Here is a 16128-nt window from a genome sequence, read left to right on the forward strand (position 1 = left end):
AGAGTAGCTGTTGGCCGAAACTACAAGATTATTAATAGATACTAAAGATACGCCACTGACTTCTACCTGAGTTCCGCAAGCAGGAACCAACCAAAACGGGCGAATGAGCCATGAAGCAAACTACCATAAATATTATGTCTGCCGTACGTAGGAAATATTAGAGTGGGGGCCCAAATGAAGGGAGACAAGCAAAGAGAGAAAATCTGAAATCGCAAAAAAAAATACATAAATACGTCCTTGTTCCAGCCCTGGCGGGGAGGATTCTTTTTGTTTCAAGTGAACTTTCCGTAGCGAAGACAACGTTTGCCCCGCTCGTGGCGGCGCTTAAAAGTGACCCGGAAAATGTTGTGAAAGGGCAAAAGAAAATCGATACCAACGTAAGTTTTCCACGTAGTTAGCGGACAGGGAAAACACATCAGTCCACATGGGTTTCCGGAAATAACAAGCCGTTCAAACACTAACAAACACACGAAAAAGATGAGGTGGCTGTGGGAAAAGTGCGTTTTGTATGATAGAACAAGAAACGGCATTGATGCACTTTTGTCATTTTTTTTGGTTGCACTCTTAACCTCACTTTTGTGTTTGTGTTTTTAGTTGATTCGGAGCACTGTGGCAGTAAAATTGTTATTTATATTGCTTTTGCATGTTTTTCACATTTTGCAAACTTTGATTTTATCACATTGATAACGAATTTTAGTGCCGTGTATCCTTTATTAATCAAACAAAATCGCGTACATTAATACAGCGGGACCTTGAAAATCACTGGCATCATGTAAAAGGGTAATTTTGGCATTTAGGAGTATACAACATAGTGTATTGATTTGAATTGCTCAGTTTCTTAGGAGATTTATTAAGGTATCTTGATGACGTAGTGCTTTAGTTCCTTAAGAATTGGGTTAGAGATATAATTTTATTGTTTGGCACATTATACCTAAGCTTTGATGCAAAGCCTAAGGTAAGACATCTGAAGATTATTTTTATTTATTTATTGTTTATTAATTAACACATAAGAAGTTTGTTGCCCTAGCAAACCTTCCATCAAGCTAAAAACAAAGCTTAACTTGAACTGTTATTTTTGTATGACAGGATCTTTCCCCAAATATTGACCCACCCTCTCCATGGGTTAAAGAAAAGCAAAAAAAAAATTATACAGAACTTTTAGTGTTTAACTTTGAATTTTTGAATAATTGATGGTCAGTTTTTCTTATGGAACACCCTATATATCGACTCATGCAACGAAAACTATAGTAACTCATTATTTTTAGTTTTGAGAAAAATTAATTTGAAATTATTTGCTAATTATTGTGCATTAATATTTTTCTTATCAGACAAAATATTCCAGTTTTTTTCCTCAGTGTTCTAGATTTGGCTCGTCTTTAATAAAGAACTGCAAATAATGTGTTTTTATGTTTTTTTTGTGTATTTTTTAACGACTTACTATAGTGTTCGTTGTAGAATATTAAGGAAAAATTGAATTAGTTTGTTTGACATACTAACTCAAAGAAATAAAATGGACAAGCTTCATCTTTTACTCGATTCATGTGATTTTCCTGATATTGTATTACTAACTGAGCACTGGTTAAAGCCTAACGAATGTTTCTTAATATCTGATTATACTCCTATATCAATTTTTTGTCGGCAACACTCCATACATGGAGGAACAGCTATTTTAGTTAAACAAACAATTGAAGCTTTTTTCTGTAAAATTAATAAGTATGATAGCTTTCTGTTGGAGAAGGTTTTTGAATTCTCCCTTTGTTTTTGTAAGCGATTTAATTTATATGTTCTTTGTGTTTATAGACCACCCACAGGAGATATTGGTATGTTCCTGGACAAACTTGATTCTCTATTATCCCAATTGTCTCTACACTCCATAGTTATATTGGCTGGTGACTTTAATATTAACTTCACTGATGTAAGCTTGTCATCATATCATACATCCCTTTTAAGTATATTGGAATCTTATGACTTGAAGATGCATGTTCTTTCACCCACACATATAAGATCCTCATCTGCAACTACTATTGATTATTTGTGTACAAATTTAAATGATGTGTCATGTAGAGTACTCTCATCTGGTATTTCTGACCATGAAGCCATTCTTGCTAGGATTCCATGCAACACTGTATTTCCTTCATCTCATTATATAGGAAGAATTTTCAGCAGAGCAAATTTTAATGCTTTTTCTTCTACTACAGCTTTGGTTAATTGGAATGCAGTTGAAATGGCTCCTGATCCGTTTACTTTGTTATTTCATGTGCTATGTGACAAGATCAATCAGTGTTTTCCTAAAAAGAGGCTTAAAATGAAAAATAGAAAACCATGCGTCACAGCAGGCCTCAGAACTTCAGCTAAAAACCTCCGTTTTTTGGCTAAGCTGTGCAAGTTTACAACTAATGCAAACATTATTCTTTATCATCAGAAATATTGTAGTCTATATAGAAAGACGATAAAAGCAGCTAAGGTTAAATATTATAGTGACAACTATATACAGCTACTCTTATTCATAAATGTCCTAAACCTCCCTCTAACACTGGTCATAGGACTCGCCAGGTTAACGATTTTCCCTTACCAATCCCTACATCCTCCCTCACCAAGAACTCACTTATATACCTTAGCAAAAAAATTTACAACCATGTTCCTCTATGTATCAGACAAAATTTAGAAGTTAAGAGATTCAAAAAGGAATTAAAATCACTTTTATTATCCAGGGCATATTATAGCCTTGACGATTTTTTTAATGATACCTTTTAACCGGTGCTCTGACATCATTTTGGTGTTTTAGTTTTGTTTCCTGTTAAATAATTTAATTTACTTCTTCTAAATTCTGTTTTATTGACAGCTTTACTTATTTTTTAATGAAATTTATCAAAAAGATGCTTTTTTTTTCTCAATCTGTTTTGTTATGATTAATTTTGGTAATGTGTGTAAATTTTATGGTAAAGTGTTTTAGATGTTATGTTTGTCTTACGTAATATAGCACATTTTCTTTCTTTCTTTCTTACTACATTTAATTTTTTTTTTAATAAAAAATGAAAGCATATTGAACTTAAGTGTAAACAAATATGCTTTTATACATCTAGGTACACTCTGAATCGGTCAATTTTATCGGTCATTTTTATTTTCATCATCACTTTGTGTAGTGTTCTGGGCGCTTTTACTACTTCTTTTGGTTCCTTGGTCTTTTGCTTTTAAAGAATTATAGAAAGGATGATAGATAGGACGAATTGCATTGCTTTAACATAGCTCTAGCAAACCCATTAACTTTTTAGTTTCTATTGAAAGAGGTTCCATGTAAAGAAACGGAATATTTGTGGTAGTGTTAGCTGTTCTAAGCCTTTTTTTAAGCATATAGATTGTGGTTCCTCTGTATAATGGTTTTTAAATTCAGCAATGTCGGGTGGGCTTGTAAAAAATTCAATTTGCTTGACTTTGCTAATCATAAACTTTTTTCCGCTCGCATCTGTCGCCCAGTTCTTAGTAAGAGTAATATCATTAAATTGTAAAAATCCTTTTGAGACATTTCCTTTACGTCATAGGGTTGGCCAGTTACCTTGGTCATTTTAATAAGCATGATCCAATGAGCTGAAGTAAATATACTGGATTGACGTTTTTTGGCACTCTCTATAAGAGCATGCATGCTTATCGCGTTCATTTTGAGTGTATCCCCTTTCTAAAAAACGATGCAAAATTTGTATCCCAAAAGTTTTTGAGGCATAAGCAAACATACTGAAGACAAACCGGTTTCTGTTTTGTCCCCCACAATTGTCTGAATAAAATATAATTTTCTTTACTTCATTTTTAACTTGCTTTTTTATAAAATCAAGCAGACAGCTTGATATTTCATTAGGTCCTCTTCTTGCTATCCATTCGTTCCAGGTATAACAATGACCCTTATTATTTCCCACATCATAGATGGTAAAGTTGTATGTGGCTAATTTGCTCTTGTAGTAAAAACTACTTATTTTACAAGAAGGGGTAATAAAAACTTTTTGCAAATCAAAGCAAGCAACACAAATGGTTTTATCCTCTACTGCTTGTAGTTTGTCATAATCTTTTAGATCTCGGACTATTTTCTTATTTTGAATATGTTGTTGATATTCACAGCATACACCATACAGCGATCACATTGATCCTTTTTGGGCTTAAAGAATGAAATATTAAATTCGGTGTTAAATATATCACACTATTGTCGTAAAGTTGCCACTTGTTGCCGGAATGATTTTCTTGCATATAAGCTAGATACAATCTATGCATTTTGCAAATATTAAGCCCTTCCTCTAAATACTTTTTGTTTGAATTTTTGTGTATGTGGTGAGAAGGTACCACAGGGAACATTTTTATGTGGTCTGTTTCCATGCTTTCCTCTTGAGTCTTCTTTTACCATGCTGGTCTCTTCTATTCTACTAAGTGCTGTTGTTACCCACTGTTCCGATATTCCGTGCGTATTTAAAAACATTTTTTTACATACTTGCAAGTTTTTTCCCTCGTTACCTTTGTAGTGCACTTAGATCTACATTTTTCTGGACAAGGATTTCTCATTTGTTGGCCTGGTATTAATTTCCCTTTTCTATTTCTGTGTTCCTGTCCTAAATTTAATTCCTTTTTAGCTTTGATGTCAATCCACTCACTTTCGTTTTGTACTCGCTTCCTAAATTGTTTTTCTTTTTGTTGAATTTTCCATTTTCTTCTAATAGTTGTTTCAGCAGGTGTTTGTTGAATTGAAAGCTTTTGCTGTGGCATTTTTTCTCTGATGCTAGATAACGGAAGTAGTTCTTCTTTCTCTGACTCTGATAATTCCTCAGGTTCTTCAATGTAGTTGGGATCCAAAACTGAATTATCAGAATCTTCATCAAATCTATAATCTGTCTGGAAACCTGAAGCACCTGAAAAAATATTGTTTTGTTTAGTATAAGGTCAAACTAGGTTTGCTTATTATGTGTCTAGTTATGTTTGCTAGCACATTCGTGTAATTATCCTAACTATTTACAAAATAAATGTGTTATGGCAATATAAATGTATTCAATATAATAATAGATAACTTTAGATAATATTTACTGACCAATTTTTAAATTTGACCAATTTTAAACAATAAAAATAGTTATGGTTTCTACCTGGATTCTGCAATGTGTTACATTCTAAATTACTTTCCGTAGGATCCTTGACAATTAGATGATTTCAGCAGTTCCAATATTTTTTTCCCTCTTGAACTCATATTAATTACACTACACTTTAAAACAAAATAAATACGTACACGATACTCAATATTGCAACCTGCAACAACAGTGACAACTTAACCTCAAAACCGGCACACAATAAAATTAAAGTTTTACCTACCAACAATATTTACGTCGAATACTATAGCAACTCGATATACTGTAGTCTTCATGGGAATTGAGCACCTGTTTAAGTATAGTAAATCAAGATAATATAGTATTCGTTGTATTTTACAGCCAAAAATGACTTACGATATTTTATGGCAGCTTTTCTGGTTGGCTAACCTCTGCTTTAGACATACTATATTTTTCCTCGGCAAAGCTTTTAGTAAATAGTAAATACATGCGCCGCATTGTAGTAACTCAAAAAACCCAAAAAATGAGTTACTATAGTCTTCGTTGTACGAGTCCATATGATCTCATAGTTAAAAAGAGCCGAATTTTCTGATTTCAAATATATCATTGGTTTACTGCCAAAACAAGATAAGTACATATTTACCATTATTGTGTTTAGTGCATTTTTGTAGCCACAATTTGTATATAAAATTTATTGCATAAACCAGATAAGTGTTGGAAAGGTAGTAAATGATGCAGGCTTATTTTGGCAATTTTTCATTTTGCTCAAAACTTTACAGCTAAAACAGGGTAAGTGCACAAAACTAACAAAATGTTACTTATGTGGTTTTGGCACTAAGCTGATATACAGGGTGTCCGGAAGCTAGATGCAATCCTTTAAGGGGGTGATAGCTGACTTAATTTCAAACATTTTAAGCTAAATATGTGTAGGTCGAAATTTGTTTTTTAAATTTTTTATGGCATTTTTTGCATTTTTCTCAAGGAATACAAAAATTTCACACTTAGACGGTAATAGAGCGCAAGTTACAATTAGTATCGGAGTTTCAAAGTTTATTTTGTTTTGTCTAATGTGTATTAATAAAAATACGATCAATTCTAAGCTTCCGTGTAAACTTAGAAAAAAAATAGAGACATTGAAACGCCCTTTATTTTTAGATATCACTCATGCCAAATGCCTGGCCAATTCTCAGAATTATAGCCTCTTTTGTGCGGCAGGTCATGTAAACAAAAATTACTAGACTGAGACCTCTCATAAGCCTACTAAGCATTAGAGCCCCGATTGTGGGGTTATTTTAGTCTTTAATGTTAAATAAAACACAATTTTGTTTAAACTATTTATTGTTCATGTTCAAAATGCAATCCATTATTACTAATACAGGCACAAGCCCTTTTTGTTACTTGGGTGGTGGTTACTCTTATGGTCATATCTTCTTTCATCCTGTCAAATGCTTCATTTATTTTGCGAATCAACTCTTCTCTTGTTCTTATTTCGGTGGTGTATACAAGTTCCTTTGCCCGGCCCCATATGAAAAAATCCAACGGAGTTAGGTCAGGCGATCGAGGAGGCCAAGGAAAGGTTCCGCCTCTACCGATCCAACCGTCCGGAAAACAGTCGTCTAAGTAATTCCTGACAGCCAAGGACCAATGCGCTGGACAACCATCTTGCTGAAAGATTATATTGGTCTTTCTCTTTCCAATAATCCAGCTTCGTCTAGAAGTACGGGGATATCATTTTGTAGAAAATCTAAATAGTTGGCACCATTTAAATTCTCTGGTAGAAAATGTGGCTCAATACTAGTCCTGCCTAATACTCCGATCCACACATTGACCGAAATGTCTGTTCTGAAATGATTTTTCTTTTCTCCAGTGGATTTGCATCTTTGGCAGCCCATTCGTGGAGGTTGTGGAAGTTGGTAATACCCTCCCTGGAAAAATTGGACTCGTCTGTCCACAAGATACTTCTTAAGAATAACGGGTCATCGATGTCCATGTTCAATAAAAAGCGGCAGAACTGAATTCGTCTTGCAGGGTCTTCTTCTTGTAAGCCCTGCACCCCCGTACCATGAAAGGGATACTGTCTATCTTTCTTCATGGTCGTCCACACCTTCCATCTAGAAAGGCCAAGGTCTTCAGCTACTTTTCTGACGCTTGCAGTAGGGTCTGCGGTAAAAGCTTCCAGTATTTGCTCCTCAATCTCTACATTATTATGGCCAGGGTTGACTCACGTGCCGGATTATTGCCAAAGCCAACTTCAGTAAGACGGCGAAAGGTGTTTTGAAACACCCTGAAGCTTGGTAACCTCCGATCTGGATAACGTTCCTGGTACAAGCGTCGTGCCAAAGCTCCATTACCATTAGCGCGTCTATATGTGAAGACGTATATGTCGACCATATGTAAATTCCATTTTACAATACTGTTTAATAAAACGGGCAGAAACTCGATTTAAAAAACAGTGGATGCAGTCAGTACGAAGTTGATAATCTTACAAAATTAGAGGCAAGAGTGAAACTAAACAACAAGAGGCTAAAATCACACGTTTTTATTTATTAAGCGAGTACCTAACTTGTAACCCCCACCCCAAAGTACCTACTAGGTACCCCTTACCCTACAGTATCTACTATTACTTATTAGGTACCTTTGCTTAATTTTGTTTTTATTGCTTTTTATTTACCTGAACTGTCCCATAATAGAAAACCAATCCAGTAACTTTTGTTTAATGACCTGCCGCACAAAAGAGGCCATAATTCTGAGAATTGGCCAGGCATCGGCATGAGTGATATCTTAAAATAAAGGGCAGAAGCTAGGCATATTTTTAGAGAGGTTTGAACGACGAAAGCATTTTCATAACAATTATTTAAACATAAAACAAACCATTTTTATTTTAACTCCGTATTTATTTTTTACGTTTCAATATCTCTATTTTTTCTAATAAGTTTACACAGAAGCTTGAAATTGATCGTATTTTTATTAATACACATTAGACAAAACAAAATAAACTTTGAAACTCCGATACTAATTGTAACTTGCGCTCTATTATCGTTTAAGCGAGAAATGTTGGTATTTCTTGAGAAAAATGCAAAAATTGCCATAAAAAATTTATAAACAAATTTCGACCTACACATATTTAGCTTAAAATGTTTGAAATTAAGTCAGCTATCACTCCCTTAAAGGATTGCATCTAGCTTCCGGACACCCTGTATAGTTTAGCTACTTTGATCAAACCATTTTGAAAATATCAGGCTCCAAACTTTAAAAAAATTACATATTGAAGATTCTGGTAGGGGGGGGAATTGTTATTGTTTATCATTTACTAAGAAACAAATAACTCTATTAATATTTAATTTTTTTAAAGTTTGGAACCTTAGAATATTCAAAGACCTTTCAATGTTCTAAGTTTGAAACCGGATATTTCCAAAACAGTTTAATTAAAAGTAGTTAGACCATATATATTTGAAATTGGAAAATTCCTCTCTTTTTAACTATGAAGTCATATACAGTGTGTTCCATAAGAAAAAACTAACCATCTGTCAAACTTTGACATTTCTAAAAGAGAAAAAAAAATGTTACATCGATTCAAAAATGTTCAGTAAAACTTCAAAAGTTTTGTATACATTTTTTTTTCTAGATTTTCACCTAAACTCTGTAGAGAGGGGGTCAATTTATTGGCCAATTTACATTGTGCGCAGATGATACCACCATCCTTTGGAATGACTCAGTTTGTTTGACATTCAATGTTTCTAAAACTAATATTCTTAATTTTAAATGTAAAACCAATGGTATTTATCTGAACAATGAACCCATCACTATGTGACTTTAGGGGTTTTTTCAATAGACAAATCTCTTCAATTTGTAAACTATATTGCAAATGTATGCAAAGAGGTTTCATCTGGCTGTTACGTCCTTCGAGTTATTGCCACCATTCTAAACTTTTCCATTGCCAGATGTGCATTTTTTGTGAATATGAATCTGCTTTTCCTGTTCATGCTCAAATTACCTTTTTAATTCACTATTTGTTTTGCAGAAAAGGGCCATTAGATTTATATGTGGAGTTAACTCTCTTGACTCTTGTCACCGTCTAATCCATGACTCATAACATTTTAACTCTGTGTTGTCTCTTTATTCTAGAAACAGTTTGTTTAGTTTAAAAAAAATATAAACATGAACCAGTATAATAAATATAACATAATATATAACATAAAAATATAATCAGTATGATACCTAACAAAATTATTTGCTGAGGCTACTAATTTCTCACTCTGAAGTTATATGTGGGTCTATTATATATAGAGGTAAATAATAAGTTATTTAATCATCTTCCACTAGAAATAAGAAAACTTCAGACTGAAAAAAAGCCTATGTATAAAAATGAAGGAATTTCTTGCCAGTAAAACTATGGCTTAAGAGAATTTTTTAATGAGTAGCATTTAAGTATTCTTTATGATTTACATTTTAATTCTAGCTTTGTTCTAACTTATTGTAATGTCTGTATATTATATTATGTTTTGGCTTTGTCTCTAACTTCTACGACATATTGACCATAAAGCATTTTTTGAGTTTCATGACATGATGAATGAGAAAGTCCTGTTTTGTTATTTATTTATCAATGGAATCCATTTGCACTGTAATTATAAAAATGTAATATCCTTCATCTAAGTTTAGCAGGCCAGTACTTCAAATCAGTCATGTATTTGGTTCATTCATGCCATACTTTTTGTGGTGAAATGATATTAGAAAAGTTTCAGACTGTCTCACATTTCGAGAAGGAATTCTAAGGTTACAATGTGAGAATAATCGATAGCATCACTTATTACTTTATGCACAAAACATGAATCTTGTTGAATTCTTCTGGACCTTAGTGTAGGAAAATTGAGACCAACCCATTAGCCACTGATAGTTACATTCATTCCTGTGATATCCACTTCTAAGTGCAGCAATTCTTAAAAGTTTATTGGGAACTTTTTTCCAGCCGCTCAACCTAACAGTGTTAAGATTGGGACCAAACAGCTAACCTGTTAACTGGTGTGGCTCACGCTGAAATGTCATTGAATGATATTTTGAGTCCATCTGTTTAAAGCTAATTGGAAGAGCACACCTGTTTTAGAGCTAATGGGAAGATTATTTATTGACTGAATAAAATTGAAATGTTTTTTTTCCTTGAAAAACTAATTTTATGGCATTTATTTTCATTTAATTTTTTTTGAGTAATTAATTCATATATAAATTATTCCTCAAGTCAAAAATGCCTGATATAAAATTTGAATTATTTAAAAAAAATATGGATCCATGTTAATAAAACACACATTTCTTATCAAATTTCTAAGACCAGATTAAAATTAATGAAGAAAGTTCTTAAAATGATTTAAATTAATTCTATACCTATTTATATTAAAGTCTTTGAAGCTATTTCTTAGCAAAAATTTCCTTATGCAGACCTATAACTTGCAGCAGCAAGATGCTTAATTTCGGCAGGCAATTTGTTATAAAATAAAGGTGCATAATAATTATATGCGAAATGGGTTCTTTGATGTCTTAGAAAATTAATTCTTATATCACCACCATGCCTTGTGACATGACTGTGATAAGCATTATTGAGAACGTATTCTTGTTTGTTTTTATGAGCATAGATAAGACATGCATAATAGACCTTGATGGAATTGTTTAGATACTTAGATATTGGAAAGTAAATCTACCATCCTCCCAAGAGCCTTTGCCAGCAATAACCAGAACAGTTTTCCTCTGCAGAGCAAAAATGTGAGCTGCATGACAAGAGTGCCCTCAAGTCAATATAGCATAAATGGCTATCTTTTGTCTTTGACCTCCCAAGTAGCTGGACAACAGATGCAGGTCACGATGATCCATAGCACTTCAACTTTTTTATAAGAATTCATGAGATACGCAACTGAACGCCTTGAACAGGTCACAAAAGGATGCACACTCCTCATCCTTGATCCCCTCCCCCTACCAAGGTACTCGAGCACACTTATTACTGCGCCTATTACTGGCGCTCTTTACTCTAAACCCAAACTGATTATGTGTAAAAAGATAATTTTTTTCAAAATATTTGTCTTTTAAAATCTTAAACTTAAAAAAAAATTGAATTGATTTGGTACCAGTGAAATGAGCCTATAATTAGAGGGGTTTTTGAGAGAGGGGTCGTACTATTAATATTAAATTACATTTTGCTTAAACACACCAATTAAAAAATGACTGAAGACATTTTTAAAATATTTTACCAAATCAATTAAGGCAAAACAAAACAGGGCCACAATGGGAACCTTTATGGTACCTGTGATGGCACACATATTTCATAAGGTAATGAGCTTGAGTTCTCCCTCTAACAAACTCAGATATCCACTGATGAAGAGGATCGGCAATATCTCAACCCTCCAATTTATCTAAGAGGTCCCCAAGATTGACCCTAACAAAACCCTAAGAGAAATATGTTTAGACCAAGTCAACCTGAGATTCCTCTTCAAATTAATTAGTCTTCAAAAGCAGGTCTTTTTCAGGAGGCAGGAAACCAGTCTGAACTAAGAGTTGAATTATAAATAATCTATATTGGTCTAATAAATTACATGTTATAAGTAAACTAATAACATGTAATTTTCTTAAACAACTATGTATTTGTTTTTTCTGTATATTCAAAAAGTTCTGAAGAAAATCAAGATGAAAAAGTAGTAATAATAATGTAGTAATAATGAATAAGTTTTAAGAAATATTTAAGTTTATGAAATTGAGTTCTTTCTTCAGTAGAAATTATAAGTAGGATTAGACGTGAATTTTTACTTTTAAGTTCATAAATTATTAGAAATTCATGGATATGATGAAACATGGTTAGGAAATAATTTTTATGTGCAAACACTAAATACTAATTATAGCCAAAAAATATTTATTATAATTGTCCTAAATATTACAACACATTAACTAATACTATTAAAAGCTATGAAACATTAAAAAGACTTAGTAGACTATGTAAATAACATGTTTCAAAAACTGTACCATAAGAGTTCAGTTTATCCTTTTTAGTTTTAAGTTTATGATTATGAATTTAAATATTATTTATTTCTTAAGGGTCCTAAATCATTTTGGTTAGGGCCTGAATTTCCATATAGCACTATTTCGCCTTATGTTTAACATCTATTTTCTTTTATAGTAAACACAATTACAAAATGTCTGGAGCAGTGTATCAACCCACCACAGTCCAGTATGAGTCAAATGGACCCCCGGATCGTTGGCAAAACAGGCCAATATCATATCTGGGTTCAATAACACAAACTGCAAGACGACCATGTATTACTTGTATGCCCTCCCGCAATGTCCTTCCTTTAGTGTTGATCACTTCTTGTATAGCATGTTTTTCTCTCGGGTAAGACTGGTTTTATTGACATTTTTTTAGTGTAAATTGAATTAAAAATAACCAAGGAGGAAGTCAATGAGGTATTTTTATATATTTTTGAAGAATGAATATAATAAGAATGTCAGAAAAAAAAACCTTTAACCAAAACTGCTGTATCACCAGAATTCTTATTCTAGAATTTTATTTTACCATCAAATCCATTCTCACAAACTCCTGGGTTCTAAGTTATGTCTAAAAGTATCGTCTAATAAAATCTGTATCACAATTTGTGCTTTAAAGTTTTAAATTGTGTGGCTCGTGGACCTTGAAATATTCTTAAAAATATTGAAAGTTTGCTAAGAAACTTTTCAAAAAAATGTGTAGCATCCAAAATGTCCTAACTGTCCAAATCTTTAATCCAGAATCACGTTTTTTCTCTCAAATTCATTTCAAAATACCCTGAAAGCCATTTTAAAAAATATTGCTATTAAAATTGTGGTCTTTTCAAAGAATATCAATATCAGACATTATTTGAGTATGTTCCCTAAACTGACTACTTACTAATTTAAAAAAGACATTTTAAAAGAAAGGTAATATAGTTTTTAAATGTCTCAATAATGAGTGCATTTTAAATTTGACAAATTTTAGTCAAGTGCCTCCTCCTTAAAAATTGCTCAAGTAAACAATTGATTGGACCTCATATAATTTACAGGTTAGTAATGCTTATAAACGGAGCCATAGGCTACTCAGAGACGTCAGAAAGCAGAGGAGACTTGTACCTGATCGTAACCATTTTTGGAGCTTTTTTTTTCGCCCTTTCGATTTTTCTCTTTTGTAAGCCATGTGTGAACTAAACATTTATTGAATTTGGAAATATATATGTAAAATTTTAGTATTCTTCATGAGAATAACCAGGAGGATGTGCTGGAGGACAGCGAAAGACCACATGGGGACATCAGGCGGACATCAAAACCTAACGGTGAATCCTTCGACGGATTTGTTAGTTACGGCACAGTACGCGCCGGTGTCAGAAGTCGTTTATGAACCCTCTAAGTTAGAGGAGTCCGAGCAGAGCAAACTTATGCCATTGGAACATAAAGAAATCAGGTAAAAATATGATTTATTATGATAGGGTATCGCAGAAATGGAGTTTGTGGGTTGACCAATAGCTGTGAAAATCATAGCCCTGAAAATGAATTAGGGACGATTCGAAACGTTTGCCATCGACAATAAACAAATCCACCCACAAACTCCTTTTTTAAGTGAACTAGTAAGTAGGCAAGACAAGTTTCATGAAAGTTGTGCTATTAAGAGTTGAACTGGTTTATATTTATTGACTTTTTAAGCAATGAAGATGCTGATAGATTGGTGGAGAACGACCCAAGGATCGTCCTACGTCCCTTAAATGCCGCCGTAAATGAGGAAGCTTAATTTTTGTTTTGCGGCTGTTTACTTAAGACATTCTTTGTAAAAGTATTATTATGACTCTTACACTTTTTTGCATAAATTAGGGATTAACTAAAGTTTTTTTATGGCCAGGTATATAACTTGCCAACGTTGGTCTGTTATAACGCTTGTTTTGATAGAAAGTAGGGTAGATAGCAAAAAAAATCAAATTCTTAAATAAGGATAACTGCAACTCACTCGAATTAGAGAATCTCTTATTCCTGAAGCTTTGTAGAGGTGTTTTGTCAATTTTTGGTGTTTTTATATGCTTATTGTAGATCCAAATTCATAGATCTATTTTCATACATCCATAAACTATTTAATATTATCATTGTTAGAACTTAGTTATTGTATTAACTAATATACTTAATTTCCTTAAAGTGAAAAACAAAAAAAATGCTGAATTAATTAAATTAATATTAAGTCTGGGTTGTTGAATATTACTCTGTGATCTCCTCATCATGCTTTAAACTGATGAAAACATTCCAGTAATTTAAGTTGGGTTTTGTTAAGTTTAGCTTAAGAAGCTTCTATGATTTAAGTTTTTACATTTTATATACCAGCAGTCTTTATATTGTAACAATTAAATTAAAAACTTACTTTAGGATCGTTGTGTTTTTTATTACTTTTATGCTTAAAACAGACTATTTGGTGCCTCCGGAAAGGTACTACTAAAAAACCCATGTATCCAAATAACACATTTAATCTTCGGAAAATATACACAATATATATTAGACAACCTTACACATAAAATAAACTAACATTGTTCTGACAAAAATGGGTTAAAAATAAACTTAATCAGTCATTCCCGCAATCACTATATGCATACATGAATATCATAAGAAACCCACTAAATCCTATCATAGGTTTCTGCAGTGGAAACGGCAAAAGGACGACATCCACTCAAAATGAAAATCATTCCGTCCTGAAACCAAGAGTTGCATTAACAATATCTTTAACCACCAAACAAAACTGCTCTTTCACCTTCATTAACCCAGGTAAAGCAACCCAAAAATCAAAATTTGGTATTACTTCAGCCCCCCTGGCGCCTCTCATAAAATACATGATCAGAGCCCCACCAATAAAGTAAACGAAGGCTGTAACGAATAATATAGTACAAAAAATGGCCCCACCACTCATTGATTCATGTTCCATATGTTGCAAGCAAACTTGAGAAGAGTATAACACTAGGGCCTAAAAGTTTAATTGAAAAGCAATTTTTCTTCTATTATTATTAATACTTACATCTGTGTCGGTACTAAGTATTTTTAAGTCTGTACGGTTTACACTATCACATATGAGCCTGATACTGGGTAAACTGCTAAAAGTTATTGAAATAAAATGATAACAATGGCAAGTAGGTGAACTAATTACTTATTTGTTGCAGTGGTATTCATGTAAACAATATCAAACTCAGTTTCATGTGTTGTGGGGTTTTCATTCCAGTTAAACTCTATATGTTTGGCATCTCCAATTGCTGTACATGTTTCATTTATAGCTGGATATCCAGTTACATTTAGGGGCACTATACTTGAAATGCATTTAACAAGCTGTAAATACAAAAACATTGAAGTAAATGAGTTCTATTTAACTGCAGTGTCAGCAAAGAGGCTGTAATTATTTCTTGAATAAACAAAGGGGAATGTAGTGAATTAATATATTTTACTTACAGAAACCCCAGTAATTGTCTTGTTAAAACCAAACAATCCTTTATAATCTTTGCCATTGAAATCTGTATTATTGCACCCAGAGAAAAAGTAAAGCACCCCATTTAAGCCATCCTGGAAAAAATTCCCTTCCGATGGCCGAATCTTTCCTATATCCACCCACGTATAGTCATCAAGTTTGCAGGTACAGGGATCCTGGTTAATGCACTTGGCAGCGTTATTAAGTGAAAAACAACAAATTATAGTTAAAATATAAAGGATTTTCGCCATTGCTCGGACGTTATCATTATTTTTTATTTGAGAAAACAGTTTTTTTGTTCGGAGGTTATGTTTTGGTTTCTCGATGACAAACGTCACATGACGGATTATTAAAGTTGTCAGCTAAGGTTCACATTATAGCTTTTGCTACATAGCAACTTTTGTGTGAAACAGATGTTGCTATTGGTTAGCCGAATCATTAAAATGTAAAGAATTTTCGCTGCTGAGTGAATTTCATATTTTTTTTTGAATAAAGTTTCGTTTCGATAGTTCAATTACAGGTAGTGGTTGGATATTATCGATATAGTCTTGCTATTGACAAATATCGATAGTTTGACGTAATTATCGG

The 16128-nt window shown here is 32.9% G+C and overlaps 2 protein-coding genes across 8 annotated transcripts in view; one reads left to right on the top strand and one right to left on the bottom strand.

Moving 5' to 3' along the window:
- LOC126738497 (uncharacterized) overlaps positions 1-14461 on the top strand; it is a 66794-nt gene extending 52333 nt beyond the window's left edge. Inside the window, exons 1-5 of one of the 6 annotated variants that reach the window (XM_050443890.1) lie at positions 123-377; positions 12226-12438; positions 13121-13242; positions 13302-13515; positions 13755-14461. In XM_050443890.1, coding sequence (XP_050299847.1) covers positions 12242-12438; positions 13121-13242; positions 13302-13515; positions 13755-13839 — 618 coding nt within the window. In that variant the 5' untranslated portion in view covers positions 123-377; positions 12226-12241 and the 3' untranslated portion in view covers positions 13840-14461. Of the gene's footprint in view, positions 1-122; positions 498-581; positions 956-12225; positions 12439-13120; positions 13243-13301; positions 13516-13754 lie in introns of those variants that run through there. The other 5 variants (XM_050443876.1, XM_050443896.1, XM_050443904.1 and 2 more) reach the window with 5 other exon arrangements.
- A 78-nt stretch (positions 14462-14539) lies between these two features.
- Positions 14540-15886, bottom strand: LOC126738442 (uncharacterized). Of its 2 annotated transcripts, none has more exons than XM_050443803.1 (5): positions 15525-15886; positions 15229-15404; positions 15100-15172; positions 14839-15048; positions 14540-14779 (listed from the first exon to the last, which is right to left on the bottom strand). In XM_050443803.1, exons 1-5 carry the CDS (start codon positions 15789-15791, stop codon positions 14705-14707), a joined length of 801 nt encoding a protein of 266 aa, XP_050299760.1. In that variant the 5' UTR covers positions 15792-15886; the 3' UTR covers positions 14540-14704. The 2 variants fall into 2 exon arrangements, with proteins under 2 accessions (XP_050299760.1, XP_050299751.1); XM_050443794.1 differs by having other exon boundaries at positions 15100-15175; positions 15525-15885.
- Between the last annotated feature and the right edge of the window lie 242 nt (positions 15887-16128).

Source organism: Anthonomus grandis, chromosome 1 (genome assembly GCF_022605725.1).
Source record: "Anthonomus grandis grandis chromosome 1, icAntGran1.3, whole genome shotgun sequence".
Taxonomy (NCBI): Eukaryota; Metazoa; Arthropoda; class Insecta; order Coleoptera; family Curculionidae; genus Anthonomus; species Anthonomus grandis.

Bases quoted from the DNA above. Each gene is read 5' to 3' on its own strand.
- LOC126738442 (XM_050443794.1), bottom strand. From the start codon at position 15,791: ATGGCGAAAATCCTTTATATTTTAACTATAATTTGTTGTTTTTCACTT. The intron at 15,405-15,524 runs GTAAGTAAAATA...TTGTATTTACAG, and splicing joins AGACAATTACTGGGGTTTCT to CTTGTTAAATGCATTTCAAG. The intron at 15,049-15,099 runs GTAAGTATTAAT...TTAAACTTTTAG, and splicing joins TACTTAGTACCGACACAGAT to GCCCTAGTGTTATACTCTTC.